Source organism: Physeter macrocephalus, chromosome 19, assembly GCF_002837175.3.
Source record: "Physeter macrocephalus isolate SW-GA chromosome 19, ASM283717v5, whole genome shotgun sequence".
Lineage (NCBI taxonomy): Eukaryota > Metazoa > Chordata > Mammalia > Artiodactyla > Physeteridae > Physeter > Physeter macrocephalus.
In genome coordinates this window covers 60,557,479-60,585,281 of record NC_041232.1, presented here as the reverse complement: position 1 = coordinate 60,585,281, position 27,803 = coordinate 60,557,479, and the positions used below count along the sequence as shown (strand labels likewise).

At 37.0% G+C, this 27,803-nt stretch overlaps 1 protein-coding gene across 6 annotated transcripts in view; it reads right to left on the bottom strand.

Annotated features, from left to right (window-relative positions):
• Positions 1-27,803, bottom strand: part of ARK2N (arkadia (RNF111) N-terminal like PKA signaling regulator 2N) — an 83,376-nt gene that overhangs the window by 31,476 nt on the left and 24,097 nt on the right. For 4 of the 6 annotated variants that reach the window (XM_055080722.1, XM_055080719.1, XM_007110995.4 and 1 more), the window contains one exon: positions 17,461-18,245. In XM_055080722.1, the coding sequence (XP_054936697.1) occupies positions 17,461-18,175 (715 nt within the window). In that variant the 5' untranslated portion in view covers positions 18,176-18,245. Of the gene's footprint in view, positions 1-17,460; positions 18,246-26,406; positions 27,161-27,803 lie in introns of those variants that run through there. The other 2 variants (XM_055080720.1, XM_055080721.1) reach the window with 2 other exon arrangements.

Below are 27,803 nucleotides of genomic sequence, written 5' to 3'. Positions count from 1 at the left end.
ACACGATTCTTGCTACACAGCAGAATTCAGAGACAGGTAAGATCCTTTTAAAATAAGTATCTCTTGAAGGAAAAAAAAAAAATCAAACCACTGAGGAGGAGCTAGAAAAACTCAGCATATTAATAACAGAAGCAGCTACCTACGCTTCCAGTTTGACTCTACCAATTCATTACAGGATGGAATAAACATGAAGCTACTGTCCTTCCTCTCGCTGATTGTTAAAACAACTGCACCGCTACTAAGATTATTTCGACTTTCAAAAACATCAAAATAGTCACTTCAAGTAAAATTACACATGGAAACATTTCCAATTTAAAATGTAGTCACTTAGCAGTCCATGTTTACAACATAAAAGGTTATCCAAACCGTACATTCTCCCATTTGGTATCTGTCAATCTTACAACATCAATTTATAATGATGAACTTACTAGTTTTTCTATAGTCATTAAGAGCATCTCTCTATAAAGGTAAATTTAACACAATTATTTAATAACTATACTTGGTCTGTAGTTAATCCAAGTGCAGTTTCTTTTCCTGATTGAAATATCTTGAAATTTTTGCTGCTCATTACAAGGGAAGAAAAATAAAAGGTCAAGCAATCCACTGACTATGTTTTAAGAACATCAACTTGTCTATATTATGCTAGATAGGTTTGCGTCCTCTCTCTGACCTCCTAGTCTATAAACAGGTTCTAACTTTTCAAACACCAAAATACAGATGTATCTGTTCATCACACATTCCTGATACAGTGAAGTTTACCCCTGTGTGACTTTAAACCTTCTGTATTATTATCGACAAATGTTTAATTTTATGAATTAGTTTCCTTTTATACAAATATGTTCTCTTCTAAATCTCATGAAAAAAATTTGAATCACAAAAACAAAGCCAAACAAAGCCTAACATCCTTTACTACGTTTATCTCTGACAAATCCCTCTTTTCAAAGTTAACAACAAAAAGCACAGAATTTTAGAACTATATAATACATAATTTACCAGTCTCATTTCACAGATGAGAAATTTGAGTCCTCAGTAGGTGAAACCAGAATAGTTTACAGTTGTTAAGAGTGGTGAGGGAATGGGAAATATACAGAATGAGGCTGGGAGCAGCATAGGAAGTACACAGATTTTTGGCAGCAAATACGTAGGTTAAAGTCCTGCCTACTTCTTAACTGTATGACTCAGTTTGTTCACAGGGTTATGGTGAAGGTTAAAGACATAACACAGAACACAAGAGTTCAAACACTGGTCCAATGCCCCAACTTTCCATTATAATTAGCACCTACCCTACTTTGAGAAATCATCACTGACTAGGCTGGTGCCTTCTAATTGGTCATAGATTAACACACTTGTTAAGTAAATGCTTTGCTGGGATTAATGAGGTCATCACACATGTGGCTTTCGTATTTTTATTTTTGTTTGAAGTGAAATGTCAGCTTGGATGTATTCATATGAAAGTGTTTCAAAGCCAAATAGAGATCATTTGGGATTATTTCATATTTGGCATCATTCTTGCCTACAGAGAGAACCCTTCCACTAACACAAGTTTTGTCAGTCTCCCAGTATGAAATCTAATCAAATCTAGGAAACAGGAATTCCTCGTGTATCCCAGAGATATCTGGAAACACCACTCCTCCTTCTCTCTCTATTGCTAAGTCTTAGGCCCAAGAAAAGGTGGGGCAAATGGACAAATACAGTGTTTGCTCATTCAATTCCCATTTCAATGGCTATAGTAACATACAATAAAACCCAGAATAAATTCCTTCTCTCCTCTTTACTACAGCCAATCTCCCCAAACCCCTGACTAGGAGAGAAAAAAAATCGACCTTGCTGCAAAGGACCCCACAGAGGTTCTGTTGCCCCAGTCATTAAAGGGTCTAATAAACCCAGTGCCATTATCTACATCTAGCGAGAGTGGGAGGGGGTGGAAATCTCACACTCAGCCTCAATCCAGATAGTGAGATTCAAAAAAAGTTACATCTAAGAGTTCTTAGAAATTACCTAGCCAAGGAGTCTAAGAAGGAGGAGCATGTGTGTGGTGACCAAGTAAGGAAAAGAGATGTAGGGGAAATAAGGTGTGGGCCTGAAGGATTGAGAAAAAGGGGAAAACCTCAAGAGTTGCAGAAAGGAATTTGCATTTTGGTAGAACCTACCCAATAAGAAAACAGCTTTTTCATTACACATCTAAATATTTACCAAGATGAAAATTGATTATTTTGCAAATGAGAAAAAATACTTGAGAATACATATGCTGTATTTTATTACTATCAATCAATATATATATTAATATATATACACACGGAGAGAGAACAATTTGAATTTTTAAAGAAGTCATTTTCAAAGCGTCTCTTGGAAAAGATAACTACATCAACCAGAAAAGACAAAAAAATCTATATAGAAAAGGGCCATCTCTAGAAAAACAACTTTAAATACCAAAAACTGTGTATCTTTTCTTTATAATAGTAGCATAAAGCTATTTTAGCAAAAAGAAGATAGTGCTAAATGAAAATGAAATGCAATATGCACTGAAATTTTATGTTTGAGTTAAAAAATTTTTTTAAATAAAACTGAGTCAATAACTATTTTGTAGTTTTCGCATTACATTCATCTCAATTATTAAAAATTTAGACGTTATAGTTTCCAAGGGAGGAATAAAGTTTTAAGGATTACATCTGTTCTTACATCATACTGACAAAAAACAGGTCATTTTGCCCACCCAGAAAAGTTACTACCTATGATACTGATGAAGAGTTAACTCTGAAAGTATCAAAGAAGAGGTAAAAGGAAATATTCAAGATTAAATACAGAAAAGAGGGCACTTGAAGAGGTCACCATCTTTCAATTTATCTTTGTATTTCAGGGAAAAATCCACAACCTACTGCTTTGAGGATTCAGATCTACAGAGAACAAAACTAAAATATCTGCACTACATACACAAAGGAAGAAGATGAAAATTAGATATGACTTTAGCTACATCCTCATGTCTATGTACCCTGCAAAAGACACATCCATTCCGGCTTTTTGATTATTCCTCAATGTAGTCTAAATTTTGATATTTTCTAAATATTCCTCAGTTTTTAATAGGATAACTTAGAAGGACATAGAAAAGAGAAGAATCTCCACCTTTTATGTTAACACTGGTATTTTGTTATTTTCTTTTTTGATATACCAACTAAAGAAAAACCTGAAAATTATCCGAAAAACATCATGTAAAATCTATTATTAGTGATACCTACAAACTAATGCCATTCATTTCATTATGGAAAAGCAGGTTTCCTGACTCAGGAACACCTAATGTGAATTAACTGGCAGGGAATCACTATAACTAATGTAATATGATCCTAAATACAGTAACAAGAAACATTTCTTTTTCAAAATTTTTATTTATCTAGGTTAGTTGATACACTTCAGATGCAGAGTTAGGTAAAAGATATAAAGAAAATGCAATAAAAATTAAAATCACAGTAATTTGATAACATTCTTCCCAAACCTTAAAGTTATAATATGAATACCTTCATTACCAAAGAATACATTTCCTCGTGGATTATTATTCCTTCATTTCTTAGGATGTCTTCTACTCTAAGTTGTAGTAATTTAAGATACTATGAAAAGATCTATTCATTACTAGTAAACTAACAGTTCGGTTTCAATCCCCACTAACTTTCCTAAACTTCAGAGAAATTAAAAACAGAAATCAAGAAAAAATGAAAAGTATAGAACTCGGAAGTTATTCACGTTGATACAATTAATGTACTCATACAACTGTTCTAGACAAGTTAAAAAGACAAGTTTCTTATCTGTACAATGATTAAGGGCATATACACCATTTTTAGAGAAGATTTTGAGAATCATTCTTTGAGAACAATTTTTATTAGAACAAATTTAATAGTAAATAAATTTTCAGTTTAATAAATTTGTGAAATTGTTTTGATACTGTATTTTCTGACATGTGGAACTCCACAAAATCTTTTTCATTGTGCCCTCACTGTACCATTTAAATAATACAAACAGAAGAGAGGAAATCAATACAAGTTAAACAAAATATAACAGGTAATTATTTTTAAAAGTCACCTTCTGTGAAATAACTTGCCTGTGTTACTCTAAATAAATGATGATACATAGCATGAAGTCTATTCACCATCTTTCCTATAATTTTCATATAACTGTACCATCAGGCAAATTTAGCTGTATATTAAAAATGAAAATTATCAGTAATATCAATCTGGGTGCTTTGTTTTGCTCAACAAAAGGAATCACTATAGCATTTCTTTCATTAACAGCAGATTTAATACATTTTAAATGACTTCATTTCTAATATTCTGACTTGCATACAAATTTTAAGTAATAAATCTAATTAAATTGAGCTATACCTGACCCAGAGACCAGAGTCTCTGATGTTAAATATACCTAACACTAAGGAATGATGCAAAATAAACTAGTTCATGTATATTCTTTTACTCAGTCGGCTAATGAAACAAACAAGTGGTCCAAACCTTTACTTGGTAATCTAAGAAATAAAATTTCCCCTCTAACTTAATCACCCTAACTAGTATGTGGGCAACTCTTTTTTAACACACATTTAGGAAGCAATAAATGGATATATTAATGACCTGAATCCATTAAAATCCCTGTAGACTATTGCATAGTTATGTCTCCAGCAACCTGCCAACTATAACATTAATAAAACTACAGAATTAACTATTTCAAAATTCTGAAGGTGGGTACACATACACGAGCACATGCACAAACATACCCCCTTGAGACTAGGCTTATTCCTTTGACTTGGTAACAAAAAACAGGCTTTTCTCTTGGAGCCCCAAAATGACAGAACCTTTATTCGAAATTAAAAAAAAAACAAAAAGCACTTCATGCAAAATATTAAGTTTTAAGATTTTAATTTTACTGAACTGTGTTCTAAATTAAAATTTTATTTGAGCTCTTATTACACTCAAGTTTTAATAAGCACACAAAGTACACATCAATATAATTAAAAGTTATCATCTAATGAGTGGCTTGAATAATCTGATAATTGTAACCTGCTGATTAAATTCTCTTAAAATGATTAGGAATCTAATGTCCTAGAACACTGAACTAGTATAAACTAGGCAGAAAACAGTCTATAGACAGATTATTAGAAAACACATTTATCTTCACTGCCCTTCCCTTTTAAATACCAGCAACTAAATTCCATATGTACCCATTAGAGATGACATAATCCAGATACGGGATTATATTCTTAAATAAAAAGCATTTGAACCATGTCTAGATTAATGCTATAAGTTGAAAGAAGTTTCTGTCCAGCATTAGCCCTTTATACACTACAAAAAGTCCAAACAGGATATATTTCTTAACCTTCTTAAAATTCTAGGAAAATTAAGGGAATTAAAGGGAAGTTAAGGTAAGACCACTAGGCACTTCTAAAACAATACCTACATAAAAATGCCACCACATAATCCAAAAATAATTCCCACTTCTTTGTATTAGTACGTATAAGTACTATAATCTTAGGAATACAGACTTTGCCTCAGTGAAAGAGAATTCAACAATCCACAACAGCAGTCAAGTTTTTTTAAAACTATTAAAACTACTTCAAATACTTAATACTTCTTTGTCCATAATACAAAAACAGATTTTTCTGAAAGAAGAATTTTTAAATTGTGCAATCTGGAAAAGGTATAATCACTTTAAAGCACAACTCATATAAAAAAAACTACTGTTTTTCAAAACAATACTCTTTTAAGACGGCAACACATTTTCAAGGCACTGTGAGAAACTGAAAATCAGGGGGAAATCTGTATATATGTTTCTGCTATAAAATTATTCTTAAGGTTAAACTCTCCAAACCACAAAATGTCAATTTTTACTTCAGAATAAATTTTAATACTTTGGCATATAGTCTATGAATTAAATCAATATATTCTGGTGTTCCTTTTCTATCAAAACCTCTCTTTCCACATCTTTATCCAAAATTATGTAGAAAAGGATTCCCAAAATTATTGTTTAACACCTCCTCAAATATTCAAAATATTATTTTTACCTTGAATATCAATTATTAAAACCTATGTTTGATAATTCCATTCAATTGATATTTTCCTCTACAAGGCAAAAAAAAATCTGTAAATCTCCTACTCTGTTATCTAATAACAACAAGAATTAGAATATATCCCAGTCAATACTAGGAATATGTATATATGTTATTCTTAAAGGATTCATTAATTATTTTCTATTTTAAAATTAAAAGGCATTCCACTATATGCTTAATATATGAAATATTAAATCATGAAACAAAAAAGAAACCTGTTAAGTGCCTGAAGCAGTTTATACATGCATAGAAAAGCAGTCATGTTAACATGTTGAAATTAAATTAACATTTTCTTATATCTAAGAATCCATGTCTAGTAAAATCTGTGATCCCAGGGAGAGTTGAAGACAGAACAAACTTCCCTGAAAACATCTCAACTACAAGTAAAGATTACAGGTTAGTTAAAAACCTGTCAGTCACCCAAAACCAATCTGCTCTTCCTGTTGACATAAAACTTAATTTAAAAAAAAATTGGCTGAAGTAGTTTACAAGTGTTGCACTATCATTTCAGAGAAACTCCCAATTCTCATATATCAAGTTCTAAAAAGAAAAAAACCACAATAGTCATTTTTCACTTCAAAACTAGAAAAGCAAAATAAATTGACTCAGTCTGTTACAGTTAATTTACAAGGTATAAATGTCTGAATATAGAACTAAATAGAAAAAGTGGTGACAATTTTTCTGAGTAGTTACTGGTAAATTACTAAAATAAAACAGAGGTCTTTATTGTTTATACAGTCGACCCTTGAACAACGCAAGGGATGACGCTCCCACCCGCTGCACAGTTGAAGAAAATCCACATAAAGTGTTACAGTCTGTGGTTCTGCATCCACGAATTCAATCAAGCTCAGATCGTATAGAACTACAGTACATACTTAGTGAAAAAAATCTGCATATAAGTGGACCTATGCAGTTCAAACTCCTGTTGTTCTTGTGTCAACTATACATGAAACTCCAAATATGCACGCCACCTATCTTTCCTCTTGCAAAACACAGAATTAGATCTTTTCCAAAGTTGCAACTACATTAAATATTAAAATAACCTTACTCATATTGAGAAGTTATTAAGTTATAAATTTGAAGGGAAAGACTACTAAATTTTTATTGTAAGTAAACCCAGTAGAAAGTACAATTTTAAAAAAACAGGTAATGTTAGCAAAGTTATATATTCCTACTGAAAATTTTCTTCCTAATTTAGCTTTTTCTCACAATATTCCTACCAACCCAGAAAAGATAAAATACCAGTATCTCCCAGTCCTAGGCCACACATTAAAAATCTATCATGTTGCAAAACCTTTCAATGCTATTTTCTCCCCTTTGACACACTCCATGGGCTCTTTAACATAATATTTATTTTCAGTCCAGGAATTGAAAACAAAATTAAATTGGTAGTACATTAGCCAATACACTTAGTCACTAGTAATTTAAAAACCCATTCAATACACACCCTTAATAGAGTGACCATTTCATCTGTATCCTCTAGAGGTACCCTTTACATCAGAGTACCAAACAATTCCACTGGATGATGTTTGCCAGGTTATTGGCTCAGGCACTGAGCTTTAAGTTAAAGCTCAAAATAAAAATTTATCTATGTAACAATGAAAACTACTATTTTTCTCATGCATGAAATCAAACTCCTTTCTAATCTGCTTTCCCTACAGTATCTTGTATAGTACGTACAGAACATTAATTTGCTCGAAAAGTAATTCATTCTTCCTGCATACAAAGGCTATTTAATATAATTCATTAAAGACTAGCAACAAATTAGTTCATTAAATGACATACGAAAGAATGATAGAAAAATGTTCATGCAATATATTCACTCATGACCTCCAGAGCGGAATTAATTACATCATTCCTCCTACTGGAATCAGAAGGGAGTCAACAGTGTTTGTAGAGAATAATGCTAAGAGACTCTCAGGGAATTAACTACTTGGCTACCTTGGATTCACTAAGATTCCCTATTTTATATTTTATTTATATTTTTGCATGAAACAAGCATAAAGATGAGGATCACTCCTACCATCGTATAAATATGATTCTATGTTCCAACCACATGTAACAAAACTCAAGCTAGAATTTATCAAACTCTGTTCTGAATACCTAATTTTTTAAAAAGAAACTGTTTACTATTATAATTTTTAAAACATCATCAAAAGAAACTTACAACGGGCAAAAGCATATTCTTTCTTACACAATTCAAAAAGCAGATAGTTAACACAATTTTGTGATAGATTCAAAGGTTGTTCTGTAATATTCCCATTTTCAGCAAAGTTAACTGGAAAACTGTAATGTCTTTGAGAACTCTAATGTACGTCAACATTGTGACAAGTCACAAAGGGCTGCTATGGCAGTTCTTGGGAATCAGGCATCTGCATGTAAGCACCTGACTGGGCGACAGGGGAAATTCTTTGGCCAACTAGTTGCATTTTAAGTTCCCTGGGTTCCAGCAGCTGCTTGTTATCTTCGCCAGTGTCAAGTAGAGTTAGCTTTTCCATCCACACTAGGAACTTCTCTTTCTGCCTCTGCATCTTGGAAAAACAGCTCATGGCCTCTTCTAGGACACTGCCTATGCAGCACCTATCACACACAGCACCCCTGTCAAGTAATCCTGGAATTTCCCTGGGCGCTCCTTCAGATCCCCCAGCACAACTGAAGTCAGCTTTAAAGACATTGAGGCCATTTGATAAAACATCGTTAAATCAGAAAACTGTATTTTTATTAAGACATGTTTATTCAGGAAAATGGCATAAGCATTTACTAAGAACAGCCATATAGGTATAGCACTCATAAGGGGCACTTAAATTAATTAACAACCAAACAAAAGTAGGTAATTCTGAGAAACATAACGTGATACTACCATTTTTCATAGCTTCACTGAATCTGCGGGGGATTGTGTATTCTGTTACTATACAACTAACTATTAATCTGTAACAGTGGTTTTCAACCTTTGATGAACATAAAGACCTGGAATGGTTTAACAAATACCAAAACCTAGGTGGCTCCCAGACCTTAGAGGTTTGTTTTGTTTTAAGCTCCCCAGGTGATTCTAACGTACAGCTTTGATTGAAAACCACTGCATCCCTGAATATTTTCACACTATGACTTTAAAATTCTAAAAGTTGTTTTGACAGCTGACCCATAATAAATCAGTATACAATAATTGTCAGCTTTTTATCAAATGCTCTTGCTTTAAGTTAAAAAATTTTTTTTCCTTATGGAAAAACCACATAGAGGGGACTTCCCTGGTGGTCCAGTGGTTAAGAATCTGCCTTCCAATGCAGGGACGTGGGTTCGATCCTTGGTCGGGGAACTAAGATCCCACATGCCGCAGGGCAACTAAGCCTACGCACTCTAGAGCCCACGCACCACAAGTAGAGAGACCACATGCTGCAACTACTGATGTTGCGCACTCTAGAACCTGAGTGCCAAAAGGAAAAATCCCGCATGCCACAACGAAGATCCCATGTGCCGCAACTAAGACCTGACTTAGCCAAATTAAAAAAAAAAAAAAAACCCACAGAGGATATGCATAATCCATGTATACCTCTGGGTCAGTTTTTTATAAACCCTGGTCTGTGCAAGGTGCTAAAAGGTATGCCTCAAAAAAAAAAAAAAGTTTTGTGGTTAAGTTTGGGATATGCTACAAATCATATCCTCCCCACTTTGGAGAGCACATTAACGGCTCCGAGTTGTCCTGCAGTAAAGAAATCTGCTTCCACATGATCCAGCACTTTCCAAATGTGTGAACAGTGTACAGCTATTAATAGCAAGTAGAACAGTGGTTTCATAGGATTCTAGTTTTAGGATATGCTCCTCTACATACAGTGTTTTATCCTTGAACTAGGCCAGATCAGCTTTGGTTTGGGTCCCATATACTTTGGGTTTCTAATAAAACTAATTATACTGAACTCTTCATTTCTTCAGGGAGCTATTAAAAATGTTACATCCTCAGACCACTCTTGACTACAGTATCTAAAATAGCTTTTCTACCCCATCCTTAGTCCATCTTTATCTCATCTCTTATATCCTGCTTTATTATCAGAGTGTATATCCCTACCTGATAGCATATGATGAATTCATTTATTATCTGTCTCCTCAGAAAAGATTAAGTTTCATGAGGGCAGGGACTTTTCATTCACTATTGCATTCCCAATGCCACATAGTAGGTGCCCAAATATTTGCTGAATGAATGACTGATGGAATCAATCAATCTTGGCCTTATACCATCTACCTATACCAAGAAGTCTTATAAAGAACTACCCTATGAAATGCTCTGTTGTATTTATCTCAGGGTATTTCTGAAAATATGGTTTACTTTATCTCATAGTGATTTTTTATGAATAGATAAAAGAAACATTTCCCAGGTCTCAGTATCAAGAAAAGAAGTGTTTGTCCTAGGAAATGAGAACTGCTTACATCATGCCACCTCTTTTCAATGCCTAAAAGGCTATGGGACACATTTTTAGCCCAATTCTACCTAGCAAACAAAAACCTCATGAAGTTTATTGTTATCAACTTTCCCTCTAACTTCGTTTCATTCCTCCTCCCCTGATTACTCCATTCCATCCCCTTTCTTCACATTAAAAAAAAAAAAACAAAGGCTTCCTTGGTGGCACAGTGGTTAAGAATCCGCCTGCCAAGGCAGGGGACATGGGTTCAAGCCCTGGTCCGGGAAGAGCCCACATGCCACGGAGCAACTAAGCCCATGCGCCACAACTACTGAGCCCGCACTCTAGAGCCCATGAGCCATAACTACTGAAGCCCACGTGCCTAGAGCCCGTGTGCTCCGCAACAAGAGAAGCCACCGCAATGAGAAGCTCACGCACTGCAACAAAGAGTAGCCTCCCCGCTCGCCACAACTAGAGAGCCTGTGCGCAGCAACGACGACCCAACGCAGCCAAAAATAAATTAATAAAATTAATTTATTTAAAAAAAACACCTCATTTATAAGTAAACTTCCTCAAGAAGGGCATACCTTTCCCCAAAGTGTAACATATTTAGCCTACGGAAAGTCTAAATAGAATTTAAAGAACACTAAACTTTCTTTAAACAGTTTATCCCCATTATAAGTGCTGGGTAAACTGAAGTGTACAGGACAGGAAATGATATGACTACTTTGAAGTTTCAGATTCTGGCGCTGCTTATTTTTCAACAAACACTGGAAAATGAGTATTTAAAAGCTGAATTCAAAAACCTGGTGTGAGAATACTTATGCTAAGGACAGTGAGATAAGTTGCAGCCTCATAAAGATGACTACCAGCAATAAATACTGAAAACAAGACATTTTGAAGTCTTAAAAAGAGGACCCAATTATACGTGTCAAAACCCACAGAATGCACAACACCAAGTGTGAACCCTAATGTAAACTGTGGACTCTGAGTGATAATATGTCAATCTAGGTTCATCGATTACAAGAAATGTACCATTCTGTGGGGGTGTTGATAGTGCAAGAGGCTGTACACATGTGAGGACAGGAATAAGTGGGAATTCTCTGCACCTTCTGCTTAATATTGCTGTGAACCTACAACTGCTCTAAAAAATACATTTAAAAAAACAAACAACAACCGGGGACCATATTCTCACCTTAAACACACATATGTCCTTTTATTAACACTAAAATATATCCTACTTTGAGAAAGACATCAAAAGCAAAGCTTATGCTTTTGCATACACAAAGTTTTTAAAGGCACTCACTTTAGGAAATAAGCTAGGAAAAGCAGGCTGAAAATAATACCTTGGTGCTTTAACATTAGAGATTGCCAAAGGATACCCGCCAGTAAGATTTCAAAGCTTCTAAATTTAAGGTAACATTATCTAGACACTGTAGCATAGAGAAAACCACATTTAAACAATGCATGCTTTTAAAATAATTACTTAAATGGAGTAAAATTTCAAGGTGCTTATGTTTATTAATTACTAATAACATATTTAAAAACTAGATGCCACTGTTCAGAACTTAACTGAAGCAGACTACCAGTTTTACAATGATTTTTAGCTATGGGAGACTTAACATATCACTTTGCTTAACTGAGTAGTTCTCAGCCTGGGTGTCCACTGTCATCACCTGGGAGCTTAAAAATGCTGGTGCTGGGCTTCCCTGGTGGCGCAGTGCTTGCGCGTCCGCCTGCCGATGCAGGGGAACCGGGTTCGCGCCCCGGTATGGGAGGATCCCACATGCCACGGAGCGGCTGGGCCCGTGAGCCATGGCCGCTGAGCCTGCGCGTCCGGAGCCTGTGCTCCGCAACGGGAGAGGCCACAGCAGAGGAAAGCCCGCATACCACAAAAAAAAAAAAAAAAAAAAATGCTGGTGCCTTTATGCTAAGTGAAATAAGTCCGAGAAAGACAAATACTGTATGATCTCACTTGCATGTGGAATCTTAAAAAAAACCAAACTCATAAAAACACAGAGTAGTTTGGTGGAGAATACGGGGTGCAGCAAGGATGAGTGAAGGTGATCAAATAGGACAAACTTCCAGTTATAAGATGAGTAAGTTCTGGGGATGTAATAAAGCATGGTGGCTATAGTTAACAATACTGTGTTGTATATTTGAGAGTTGCTAAGAGAGCAGATCTTAAAACTTCCCAACACACAAATTATAACTATGTGAAGTGAGAGGCGTGTTAACTAACCCTACTGTGCTAATCATTTCACAATATATACATTTATCAAATCAACACATTGTATACCTTACTTAAACTTACACAATGTTGTATGTCAACTGTATCTCAAAAAAGCTGGGAGAAAAATGCTGATGCCTGGGTCAGATCCAGAGATTCTGATTTAATTGGTCTGCAGTGGGGTCTGGGCATCATAAGTTGTAAATGCTCCCACCCCCTCAACAAGTGATTCTAACATATAGCCAGACTGAAAACTGCACAGATATTACCTGCTTTGTTTGCATTTACTAATCACTTTTCAGGCAGTCTTCAACTGATTACTCAGTCTCGGTGTCTTGTTATCAATGTATTTAGTGAGTCTCCTAAATAGCTATCAAAATACAATCAGATTACAGAGGCTTAAATTGGGGACATGGGGCTTTTAGTCACTTCATATTCAATATAGGAAAAAGGTCATGGAATTCCTAACATGGGTTTGGGGGTCTTATCTTCTACCATGAGTTGCTTCTGCTTAAATTAATAATTTAATATTTTTCAAGTAATTCAATCCCCAGTAGGTTAAGAATCCTCACAAATCAATTTTTTTAAAAAAAAGTGTAGCAAGAGGAAAATATGCAAAGAACATGAATAGACTGTTTACCAAACGAATACAAAATGGCCAATATGATTTTTCAACTTCATTAGTGATCAAAGAAATGCAAATTAAAACAAAGATACAATTCATCCATCAAACCAGCAACATTTTTATAAACACTCAATAGAAAGAATATAATGCAACAAATACTCAAGCTCCTGGATGGAATAAACTTAATAAAGTATTAAAAAGTAGTTTGACAGTATGTGTCAAGAGCCTTAAAGTGTTCATACCCTTCCTCATAATAGCAAAAACTAAAAACAGCCCAAAGTGCCAGGAGTAGGGAAGTTATTTTATAGTTAGCTAAATTATTCAAAATCCATACATGGTTTTAGGGAGACGATTGTGTTTTGGTTAAAGGCTCAAAATGCAATGTTAGAGGGAAAGAAAGAAGTATACATAGTATGATAAATTTTGTTACATATTATGGAAGGCAATATACTTAAATGTTAACAAAAGCAGGATTTTAATCTAATACATCACATTTTTCTATTTTCAAAATTTCCTACAAAGGATTTACTAAAGAAATTTTTTTCATTTCCAAGTAAGAGTTAATTGATCAAGCATAATAAGTCTCTACCTCAGAAAAACTGTTAGGTAAAATGATAGCTTATCATGAGGAATTTCACTGTATAATTGTGTGTGGTGAGTAGTGAGTGATGAGATCCTAGCTTCAGTAGGTCTGAGCTGCGCCTGGCCACAGGGATTGAGGATTCAGATGATCTTAAACAGGTGTCCTCAACAGCCTCCCTGACATTCTCCAACAAAGACCGATTAGATTTTCTAAAATGCAAAACAGCCAAGACAACTGACCGTTACCTACCAAGGTGGATACTATTTTTGGAACCTCAGTCTAAGTGGGCACTTGCATGGTGGACTATTAAACCACACAAAAGCAGGTCATTATAGCCAAGACAAGATGAAGCTACCCTGAGGTTTACTGTATACTAAATATTTATGAAAAACAATGGTCACTGGAAAAACTCTTCCCTGCTGCCCACCTACAATGACGCATGTAAGCTGGTCTGTTCAGAGAATTTTTGAATTGAAGTCTGATGTCACACTTATTCACTAAAATCAAAATTCCCTGCAGGGAATTCCCTGGCAGTCCAATTGTTAAGGCTCTGAGTTTTCACTGCTGAGGGCCCAGGTTCAATCCCTGGTCAGGGAACCAAGATCCCACAAGCCGTGTGTCATGGCAAAAAAAAAAAAAAAAAAAAATCCCTGCAAGAGCAGACTTTACAGCTCTAGTCTCAAAGTGATTTTACAGAAAAACTGACCCCCCAACCCCCCGAAATAATGCTCTAATAATAAAGTACAAAGATTAATAATACCAAAAGATCATCTATAAATGAGACACAATAAAAGCCTTGAATACTCGACTACCACATAGTATTTTCACATTAATATCCACTACAAAATACTCTATTTTTGCTCATCTCTAAGTCCCCCAAATGAAAGAACTGCCAGAATTATCTTGATATGATACCTCCAGATTCTTAAAAGAGCAATATCATTTCAAAAACTTCAAGGAAAGAATGATCTAATGTGGATATTAAGCTGCCTGTCAGTCAACTGTTAACTAGAGCAACAACAACAAAACCACTTCATCAACATCTACTGTCCAAATATCAAACTCAATTATTAAGCATCACCATGCACTATAAAAGTCTGCAGCAATAATTATTTCCACTCTTTAAAAGAAAATGCATTAATTGTTCAACTGTTTGGCATAAGTGAATATTTAGCATAATTCCTTCAATGTTTAAGCTGCTGCCAAACAAAAGTTTATAAATACAGCAATTCTGAATTACTAAATTAGTTGTACCTTGATGAAAGCATAGAGCAAGAATCTCAGTGTTTACTTTTCCTCTTGGTTTCCATTCTGTATAAACAACTGGATTCAAATGTCAAATTCCAAGAGATTCGCTGTTAGGTACATCCAGTTTAAGTTCACCTGAATGTCCATGGTGTTGCACTCATCTTCTAAGTCAGTTCACAATTTATCCTATCTTTACAATCTATACAACTTTTAAACAACTGCCTTGCTATAAGGTAGAGAGTATCCCCCCTGCCCCAAAGTTATAATGTGATTCAAGAAACTGAGGTATACATAATTATGACATCAGAAATGAAAAATGTCAAAATTTTTCGGGGGTAACAATGTGGATAATTGAAATGAACTTCCTAATATTTAAACTTAGGATGTTCTATCTTTGCTGCTTTGCATAATTCCAGGAAGGACCATTCACAGCTGCTTACGTGTACAGCGCCTTCGGAAACTTTGTGGTGCACAGCCTAGGCAGTTATATACAGTGGCCCTGAAGCTTACCTCCCATTTGATTCTCTATGATTACCTTAGGAAACGCTACATATTTTCAAAATCCACCAACTTATTAAGTGGTGTGCACAACAGAAACTAAATTATAGATTCAGATAATTTACTTTGGTGTTTTGGTTAGTATACAATTCAGAATAGACAAGAAACAGAAGACTGATGTTTTAGAAGCTTTAGACACTGGTCAAGGTGGTGAATTAGCAAAGAGGTTTGGAAAATATGAACAAAGCACACCTAACCTATTTAAGCCAAATAGGGAGAATGCCCACGAAGATATTTCTCATGCCACCTCTACAATGGGGTCTATCTTCAAAGAGCACTTTGTTCACCCACCTTCTCCCTTTCCATAAAAAGACAAAGTATTGGGCAGTTACATAAAAATCTATTTAGTGAGTGGAATTAAGTAAGCACTATATCAAGACATTCATCATGATCCTGATTAATAGCTTAGAACAGGACATAAGAATTCATAAACAATTGTATAGGTGTTAATATAGCTTTCTTTAAAATATTAAATGTAAATCTGAAATACACCTAGAACCTGCCTTAGAACAACCCCAAAGTTTGCTTCTCTCATGCAGTCATCTGATGAGCTTCAATTAAATCCCCTCCCCCAGTAATTTTAACATAAGGAACTACCAAAGGAATTCAATAGATATTAAAACAGTAAGCATTTCTAACGATTGTTAAAAACTCATATTTAATATACTATATGGATGATGCTTTTATTTTAAGTTGAACACCTATAAAATCATTCTTGTTACTGAGTTTCTATAAGTTTGGTTAGCTATAGGTTTAATTAACCAATAGGATTTATCTTGAAATATTCTTTGTATATCAGCAATATGCTGACGTACAGAAACAGAAACATTTCAGAAAACTAGGAGGAAAAAACAGTCACCCATAAAACTTTGAAAACCAAAACTTCCCCCTTTAACGTAGCAATAAGTAATGCTGTCATGATCTGTTAAATGCCACGTACTTTACAGAATGTTCCTGATCGAAAGAGTTTCTTCAATCATGAGAATTCACCCAAGAACCATTCAGACCTCATCTTTCTTCCACTATGAAATCTCAAGACTGCCTTCGTAGTACATACACAGTACCAGACGTAGTAATATGGAGAAAGTGGATGTGTCAAACATGTAATAAATTACAGACTCTTATACCAATAAGACCTGGAACAGCAGATTTTTCTGTACTTTTTAAACTTGGGGGCATTAAGGGGGAAATTTTGCAAAAAAACATTCCTTTCAATGCAAGTGACAACTAGCTAAACATGCACTGAATGGGCGGGGGGGACACATAAAACTACTGTTTTAGGAGGAATAGTTATTAGAAACCTTTAACGAAAGGTAGAACGTGTTATTCCAGACACCATAAGCTCGAGTGCAGTGGCTATATAATAAAGCAAGGTGCCTATTCCTGAGGAAAACGTACTTAGTAATAATGCTGAACAGTGAGTATTAAATCTAAGTAGTGCTAGAAAGGCAATGATGGGAATTCAGGTAATCTGTTACAGAGAAAGAGACTTTTGAGATATTCCATTACTTAAAAATAATCCTGTCCCTATCATTAAGTATTTTTTTTGGCTGATGTGCTAAAGTGCACTGGAAACCTCAGAACAGGTTTTTAAATTGGCCATGTCTTGTTAATACACTGCAGTCTTCAAATTTACACAGAGCTGCAGGTCTCCTGGATTTTTTCAAGTGTCACTCATCTAACTGAGCCTGAGAGCTGAAAAATGCCATCAGGTGCTCTACAGTCAGTTTAAAAAACATCCTCTACCTGGTATCTCTGCAGTGATTGTCTTGCTGCTCCCTGAAACTTCTTCATCATCATCTGATGAGCTCGTGCTTGAGTCACAAGTCAGGTCACTATCACTGGTACTACTGTCCTGCAACAAGTTATATTTCTTTCGTGCAGCAGCCTCCCGTTTCTGCCTCAGTAGCCTGATTCTCTCCTTGTGCTTTTGGCTCCGATGACCTTTAACCTTGGTGACTCGGCCATTCTGTTTATCACTGGATTGCCGGTTTTTCTTGGCAGCCATGGTGGATGTTTCACTTTCAGATCGGGACCGGCGAGACTTGCGCCCAACTGTGGCACCAGACACTCCGGAAGGGTCTCCTTCTACTGCTGTTTCTGCCTGGGAGGGTTCATTCTCCTCTGCAGAAGACAGTGTATCTGAATCGGCCAGGTGACCACTAGAGGAAGGGGAAAGCATGCAGTGGTTAGAGGAGTCACTCTCATAAACTCGACCAGCTGTCGGCTTGTCACTCTCCGTGGATGCTAACTGAGACTCAGAAGAGTCCCTTCTCAGTTCCATCAACAAGCAGGGCATTGAAGAAAGAACTGTAGAATCTGCCACACCATCTTTCGGAACTTGAGATTCCAGTTCTACAGATCCATCTTCCTCCTTAGCTGTCTCTTGTTCAGATGTTTTTGGTGGGACTTCAGTCTCAATGAGTTCTTCAACTTTTCCCACTGCCTCCTCCATCTTCATTTCAGACTTTCAAGTTAAATCATGGAGCAGAGTCTAGGAAACTACGTCAAAGATGCAACGGGAAAGCAACCTGTACAAAAACACACAAAAATCAATAAACGGAAATGGCAGATTATTTAATCAACACAACATTCCTACCTTTCTAAGTGGGCAGCAAAAGTTACCATCATATAGGCCTTTAAAATACATGTATCTATTATTTGCTTGAACAACAGTCAAATTCAGAGGACTTAATATGACCACAATAGTGGCATACACAACTACTAAAAATGGCACAATATTAATCTTCTATTACTGAACTTGCAAGACCAGCAAGCAACCAAACAAGGATTTTCAACTTTAAAACTTTATTTAAACTGTTCAAGAAAAGGATCCTCAAAGCTTTGATACAGTTAGCATGTATGTTAACTTTAATATAAATGAAAAAGAATGCTCCAAAAAAACTGGTCTACAAGTGAACTGGAATGATTACTTTTACATTCAAATCCTCAAAGAAAGGAAGCAAGGGAGTGAGTTACAGTGGAGTGACATCAAATGTACACTTATGTTAAAGGGGAAAAAAACCCATCAATTACGTGCATTTGGCAAGTGAGCAACAAAAGTAATTACATGCATCAAAGCTGTCATTCCTCTCAATAGGAGTTGCTCTAGAGGGGCATTAAGATGAAAAACCTGAATCTGCTGTTTCCTCAGTTCTTCCTAGTTCCCACAAACCTCTCATCATGCTGAATATGATGAGTCTAATGTTTAAACATATGTTTTGTTTCATAAACAATAGCCACTAAATACAGATTAACTACTTTGTGAACCCAGAAAACCTAATACTCTCTATTCTATGAATGACTTAAGGGGTTTAAAAGAAAACTCCCTACACACATTCTCCACCTCCTATGCTAACTTTAGAACCTAATATCCTTCCCCCACTGTGTGTGCCTACAACTCCACTTAATCACTGAGAAACAGGACATAATCTTTAACCACAAGAGTTGTGACCTATACAGTGCAAACTTCATTAACTGGTGGTTTTTTTAAGAGGATGCTAACAATGTGCAAAGCAAGTAAATACCTCACCCTGAACAACTGATGTTAAAGAAGGCAATGATCATAATGTGCCATAAGTCACAGACAGACACAAACATTAAGCTAGATGGTATGTCAGTAAGGTACAATAAGACATCTCCGTCACTTCATTCCATCAAGTTACTTGATAGGTCACTATATGATAGACAGCAACTAGAAGATATCTGAAAAATCCTTTTATTGATCTAACATGACAAGCCTACCTTTTTGCTTACTATAAACATAAATGTTCTATATATCTGGGTTTTTTTCAGGTCCTGTTCTCAGCTGCTGATAAAACAGGCATTCTGATGAAGTTTCCTTAACACATTCATGAAAACCAGAACATTCATGGCCACTGGAAACATTTGTAAGTTAAAAACAATCTCATGGTGCTTCCCTGGTGGCTCAGTGGTTAAGAATCCGCCTGCCAATGCAGGGGACACGGGTTCGAGCCCTGGTCTGGGAAGATCCCACATGCCGCAGAGCAACTAAGACCGTGTGCCACAACTACTGAGCCTGCCCTCTAGAGCCTGCGAGCCACAACTACTGAAGCCCGTGCACCTAGAGCCCATGCTCCGCAACAAGAGAAGCCACTGCAGTGAGAAGCCTGCGCACCACAACGAAGAGTAGCCCCCAATCGCCGCAACTAGAGAAAGCCGGCGCGCAGCAATGAAGACCCAAGCAGCCGTACATACATACATAAAATTAAGGGGAAAAAAAACCCCAATCCCATGTGTAGTCTATTTCATAAGCGTATTTGTACCATTAGTAATTTTTGAGCTAAAAGAAAATAAGCATACGTCATTCCAAACACCATTCCAAAAGGAATGTAACACCACTGAAAGTCGACAGACAGAGTAAAAGTTAAACCAACAGACTGCCAGTGTCTTAAATAAAGCATGTTGACCAAAAAAACAACAGGAAATAAAATATTCATAGATATGCAATACCCCCAGGTATGAGGAATAAAACAGATTTTCCAACTGAATAAACATGAGAGTTGATTCTTTTGTAGAAAATGAAGTTATATTCTGGAATAAAATTTTTCTTAAAGCTGAAATATCTGAGAAATGTACTCAAATGAAAAATGTGTTTAAATGATCCTTAAAACTATTGTTTCTTCAACTAAATAAATTATGTGGGTAGCACAAACGACTAGTCTGTTTTTCTTTAAGAAAACATGACAATTATCAATGTCTTTCAATATGACACATCAATCGATTATCTTTCAACTTCCTTAAATTTAAGTGTTGAGATTTACAGTGACTTCTGCTGCCTAAAAAACAACCAGTATTGCAGTCAAAACCAATTAAATATGCCCACATCAATTACAAACACTGGCATCAACCATAAATAGGACATCAGTTAGCTCATCATGGTATGCCCATACTATGTGGCAAAAAAGAATGAAAAGGTTTTCCATATACTAATATGGAGCAATTTCCAACACATAATGTTAAATGAACAAAAAAGATACATTATACCTTTTGTGTAAAGAAAGAACAAAATTATATATGAGTTTGTCTATAGATGCACAGAAATTTCTAGGAGGATACTTAAGAAAATGGTAATACCAGCTGCCTTGGAAAGGAAAGCGAGTGAATGAAGGAACAGGAGTCAAAGACTTTTCACTGTATATAGTTTTGTACCTCTTGAATTCTGTATCCTGTATAAGTTATTACCTATTCAAAACTCCATTCTAACATAAAAGTCTACTGAAAAGTCTTCTGAAGAAAAAAGGAGTTGTATTTTTTTCTGCTCAGGACACCAACTACTATTTAGGTCAAATTTAGTCAATGAATTCTATTAGCATTTCCCCCCATAGTGGAATTTTGTTGTAATTCATTAAACACAAGAAATAAAAAAGTCACAGTTAATAGAAATACAAGCTCTGACAAAACTCCCTGCAACGGAAGAAAAATGAAGTACAGATTAACCTTCCCAAACAATCAGATTATTTACTGCATATATTGTTTTTGATCAGGGGGAAAAGTGGGATGTTCCTGGTAGAGGTAGTCAAATGTAGTTGGCAGTAGAAATGATAAAACTATCAACTGGGAGTTACATCCTTGAGATAAAAGTCTCTCAACCCTCTGGGGTTTAATGTTCACAGTGAATTTACATTCAAGTATGAAATATACAAGATAGCATTTATCCTATTAGAACAGCATTTCCTCCCATGCTGTTCTTCCCTCCAATCTAAAGGCAATCCCCTTCTGTGTATATGTTTACATGTGTACATGTATATGTTAGTACAACTCATCCCCTCATCTCCCTAGAACCTTACATTATTGATTATTCCTTGGCACTCATCAACCTCTCACATTCATCTAGACCATCCATTCATTCATTCACTCATTAAAAAATTTTTAAAATCCTCCTTCTATCTACTACTTCAACCTCACATCTCCTCCTCCGGGTACTATTCTCGTCTTTCACAGCCAACCTTATTAAGAGAGTTGTCTAACCTCCCTTCCTCTATTTTCTTACCTCTCACAGTCCCTCTCCAACCAAATCCCACCTGACATCTGCTTCTATCAAACCAGTAACACAGTTCTTACCAGGGTCATTGATGACTCCCGTATCTCTAAATCCAACAGACAAGAGTTTGGCCTTCATCTTACTGAATGTCTAAGCAGCATTCTATGCCTAACCGCACTTTCTCCCCCTTAAACTGTCTTTCTTTGGCTTCCAGGTTTCCCTATTCTTCTGGCTGCTCTTTCTCAGCCTACTTTGTAGGCTTATCACTCTACCAAACCCCTCAGTAGTTAGTCCCTGGGCTAAGTCTTCTTCCCACCCACCAAAGTGATCTATTCTCCACTCACAGTTTCCACTACCATCCCTATACTAGTGATTTTGTTTCTCCAACTTAGACTTTCTCTGAGTTCTATACCAGTCCACTCAAATATCCACTTGATGTCATTTAGATTCACAAAGACAATCAATTCACTACATCAATCTTTGAACTACTCCAACTCTGCTCCTTCTCTAGCTTTCCCTAGCTCAGTTACTAGCACTACTATTATCTCAGTTGTTCATGTCAAAAACCTGAGGGTTATCCCTGACAATGCCTTCTCCTTTACTCACTGCATCCCATCAATCACTAATTCCTATCAATCCTACGTCCTTAGATTTCTAGTTTGTCCACTATTCTCTATCTCCACTGTCAACCACTCTAAACACAACCTCCATCACTTATTTTTCAATGGAATGACTGAGAGTCAACTCCTGTCTCTCTATATTAAGTCTTGCTCCTACCCACCAACCTGTTCTCCATAGAACAAGCAGAACAATACCTTTACAAGGCAAATATGACATGTTTATATGAGAAAGTATTTTTTTTAAGATTTCACATACTTTCTGTAACTATTTTTAAAATGTCCTATAAGGTTGGGGGTGGGGGTTGACCAAGAGGAGAGAGTAGTTAAAGGCAACTTGAGGGCTTCCCTGGTGGTGCAGTGGTTGAGAATCTGCCTGCCAATGCAGGGTACACAGGTTCGAGCCCTGGTCCAGGAAGATCCCACATGCCGCGGAGCAACCGGGCCCGTGTGCCACAACTACTGAGTCTGCGCTCTGGAGCCTGCGAGCAACAACTACTGAAGCCCATGCACCTAGAGCCCGTGCTCCACAGCAAGAGAAGCCACCTCAGTGAGAAGCCTGCATACCACAACAAAGAGTAACACCCTGCTCGCCGCAACTAGAGAAAACCCCGCGTGCAGTAACTAAGACCCAATGCAGCCAAAAATAAATAATTAATTTTTTAAAAAAAAGGCAACTTGAGCTTTATCTGATGTTTTTCTCTCTCCCTCTAAAAGAATTATATGCAGACTTCCCTGGTGGCGCAGTGGTTATGAATCCACCTGCCAATGCAGGGGACACAGGTTCAATCCCTGGTCCGGGAAGATCCCACAGACCACGGAGAAATTAAGCCCGTGCGCCACAACTACTAAGCCTGAGCTCTAGAGCCCACGAGCCACAACTACTGAAGCCTGCGCCCCCCCCAAAGTCCATGCACAAATTAAGCCCGTGCCCCACAACTACTAAGCCTGAGCTCTAGAGCCCACGAGCCACAACTACTGAAGCCTGCGCCCCCCCCAAAGTCCATGCACCACAACTACTGAGCCCATGCACCACAACTGCTGAAGCCCACACGCTCCAGGGCCTGCATGCCACAACTACTGAAGCCTGCATGACTAGAACCCATGCTCCGCAATGAAGAGTAGCCCCCACTTAGCTACAACTAGAGAAAGCCCGCCACAGCAACGAAAACCCAACGCAGGGAAAAAGAAAGAAAAAGAATCATATGCAATAATTTTCAAAACCTGGTTGTCAATTCTGGACAATGAAAATGCACCATTTTATTAGTCCTGTAATAATTAAGAAACTAACACAAAAGAATTTGAGGACAGGAAGAAAAGTTAAACCATGGTAAGGAAGCAGTACACTGCCTGCTCTGAGGAGATAAGGAAGTGGTAAGTATAAGAGTAAATTAGGCTACTGGGAAAATCTGGAGGGAGTCTGTATCATATCAGACCTCCTCTTGGTCAGCAAAGCATAATACAAGGTGAAAAATAAGGCAGGTTTGGGGGTTTGTGAAAAATGGAAAAGGGTTTAACATACGCTACAGAAAATCTGACAAAGAATAAAACTGCTAAGTACAATGATTTACACAGGGTGAAAAAGAATTCACAATACTCAATTTCTAAACTATGTAGAAACCATTAACAGAAACTTGAGGTAAAATGTGATTGCTCTTCCCTGCTCAAAACCTCTGTCCACATCTCTAGTTTCATCTTGGGCCACTCACACCCTAGCTCTCTTTAGCTACAAAAACTGTCACAAAAACAATTTTTTCAGATCTCTGGCCTTTCACACTCATTTTGTGCCGGACCTCTTGCTGGCTACTCTTTGCAAGTTATCAGAATAAACACTGCTTCCTTGGGGGTAGCGTGGGTACCTTACAGACTAATAAGATCCCTGTTATATACATATTACACACCTATTTTCCTTCAGGACACTTTGCATAACTGTAGTTAAGTAACTGTGTCATTGTTTAATGTCCATCCCCCATACGTAAGGACACACAAAGGTTTAAAGGAAAATAACAGAAAATTATATAACCACTCCCCCCCCAGCTGATTTATCTGTATGATTAACAGGCAAAAGAGACCTTAATGCAAAAATTAATCATCAAAACAAAGGTGTCATTCTAATCTTGCATGGCCCAAAGATAAACATAATGGGAATCTGTGGAAGTTTTCTTCTGACTACAAGTTTCTCAAGAAAGTAGAAAGCAAGGTCATCAGTTAAGAGTGAGGATGAGTAAGATGGTGGTGAGGCTGATCAGAGGACCAGCTGTGAAACAACAGTGAGAAAGTGAAGAAACTAGGCAAGTACAGTATATGATTTCCAGACAATAATAAGGGCCCACTCTAAGGGCTATAGCCATGAATTTAAAGTGAAACTGGTATACATGGATGTGTCTCCTCCTTTCAAGTTCAGCTGTATAAGTCCAAGTGCAGAGGAGGTAGACATTGGATTTAACCTGAACTGTAGTTTCGCCAAGCAAGTAGAACAAAGCAAGAAAAAGCAAGTGTGTACAAGGATATGATTTAAATGATCACATTAAGAAGGTATAGGGTAGTGAAAATGTGCTAGGACCAATAGAATGGACATCCCAGTGGAGTAAGGGTATACACTGAACTGGAAAGATAGAAGGTGGTAGTCGAAGAGCACTGTGAATGAAATTGAGATTACAGAAGGGTTGCAGTTACTGGTAACTAACAAGATCTAAAATAGCACTCTAAGTGCTGTCCTTGAATGACTGTCTGCAATGAGGGAAGTGTAGAAATTAAGAGTAACTGATTAGAAATTTACAGCAATTTCATATTGTCATGACAACCAAAGAGCATTTCGATTTCCTAGTGTCTGATTTTCACTGTATTTTACCCAAAAAAACCACCAACGATAGATTGTAGATAAAAATATAATGGCCCTTTACAACAGACAGTTCGAGAAACGTAGGTTAGAGTATGACTATGGAAATACGTGGCTGAGGTAGGGAAGAGAACAAAACCATTAAGGGAACTGAGTGGGCAGTGTCAGAAGAAGCATCTGTGCGTATATTGAAATGACCAAGAATTAAGACAAAAGTAATAATGACACTAAGCAAGGAACAAAAATCATCACAATATAAAGGGGTCAGTGGCGGGACTTCCCTGGTGGCACAGTGGTTAAGACTCCACGCTCCCAATGCAGGGGCCCCGGGTTCAATCCCTGGTCAGGGAACTAGATCCCACATGCATGCCGCAACTAAGAAGTCCGCGTGCCCAACCCACATGCTGCCAACCAAATGATCCCGCATGCCACAACAAAGACCCCGGCACAGCCAAAATAAATTTTTAAAAAAACAAAAACAAAGCACATCCACCCCTTGCAAGGTGAAGCAGTGCCCTCAGGGGAAAGCCAGACTGTTATTAGTATCAGAAGATAAAGGGAAAGTTCAGAGTGGAGGTTAAGAATATTGGTGACTTTGCTGATGATAAACCAAAGTGGAAGGAAGCTGAAGACGGAGGGGAAGAAACAGAACAAGGAATGTGCAGTGCTTTCTGGAGATTAGAGTGCAGGAAACGGGGTGACTAAGGAGTCTGGAGCTTCTTGTGATATTCATGAAACAAAAAACTTATGTAAAGCACTCAGATATTTTCTTTTCCATTCTATATAGTTAAAAAATTTGGTGCTGGTCATGACTCAGTAAAATGATTTCACAACTAATAGTTGGCAACCTGAAGCTTGAAAAACACTGTCTAGAGAAACATACGTGTCATAAAAGCACTGTTTTTGTGATAGACAAAACAAAAACCAAACATCTATTAACAACAGAACAGTAAAATAAATTGTGGTAAATTCCTACAATGAAGGAGCATATATAGCAGTGAAACAAATAAAAGACCACTACACAACTATATCAGCATGGATGAATATCAAAAACAACAGTAAGCAAAAAAAAAAGGAAATTGCAAAAAAAGAACTTACAGTATAATTCAATGTATATCAAGTGCAAAATTAGACAAACTGAAGTGACATATTATATATGGATACTTAGTTGTGCAATAAAACTACTTTAAAAAGCAAGGTAATCATTACCAAAATATCAGGACAGTGGTTACCTCTGAGTGAAAGAGATGTGATGGATTATGAGTACAGAGTTTCATAAGTATTGTTAGGGCAGGACTTCTGGCTATGTGCAAGTGATGGGGTCTGCAAATCTTCTCCCCAAAATAAAACTATAAAGCAAGACAAAATTGACAGAAACAGCCAATCAGTGCTCTGGAAATCACTCAAAAAGCATATACAAACCAAAGTGTTGATGCCTGAAAACTGCAAAATTTTAATTAAGAATAGTGAAAATCTGTCTTGCCTGAGACTGCTCCCATTTCCCCCTACCTCCCAGCTCAGTAGGTTCTACTGATTGAGATGGGGCATGCCCTGAGGATCTGCCAGTTTGCACTAACAAAGGGGCCTCATTCAGTTTGGAGTGGATGGCCACACTATGCCCTGGGCATTGTAGGTGCAAGTGACAATCTCAGCAGCAGGCAAGCAGGGCAGTCATGGGTTCTACTAACCTGAAGATGTAGTCATAAATGAGTCCAGCATATTCTTGGCTGAGGCTGCATGATTATGCAGAGGAGATGCCAAAGGGTCCAACAGAAAGTAAAAGCCCAGGCAGACTTGAAAATGGTCTGAACTTTAAAGTGTACTCCCCCAACCACATATAGATCCATCAGCAGAGAATAAAAATCCTTCCTGGAATTAGGTGTTTGAGCACAACTCTGCCCAAGCAATTAGCTGGCCAATAAGCTATGCTAGAAAGGACAAGAGCAACCACTACAAGGCCAGGCTTAAAATTTTAAACAGGAAAAAACAAACAAAAAAAGCAGAGACATAAGCAACAACACACTGCAGGAGAGACAGATTTCGCAAATTTACCCCAGTTATCTAAACAAAGAAATAACGACATTTTCAAAGAGAAAAACAATCAGAATCCAAAGTTGCTACAATATTATCTAAAATGTCCAGTTTTCAACAAAAAATGAAGAGACTTTCAAAGAAACGGGAAATGTGCCCCATACACTGGAGATAAAAAGTCAACAGAGGGAATTCCCTGGAGGTCCAGTGGTTAGGACTCGGTGCTTTCACTGCAGGCCAGATTTGATCCCTGGTTGGGGAACTGAGATCCTGCAAGCCGCGTGGTGCAGCCTTAAAAAAAAAAAAAAAGAAAAAGAAAAAGAAAAAGAAAAAAAGTCACTAGAAAAATTAGTGTCCCCAGATGTTGGACTTAGCAGACAAAGGCTTCAAAAGTTATTTCAAATATGTTCAAAGAACTAAAGAAAAATATGATTTAAAAATTACAGGGGGGCTTCCCTGGTGGCACAGTGGTTGGGAGTCCGCCTGCCAATGCAGGGGATACGGGTTCATGCCCTGGTCCGGGAGGATCCCGCGTGCCGCGGAGTGGCTGGGCCCATGGGCCATGGCTGCTCGGCCTGTACGTCCGGAGCCTGTGCTC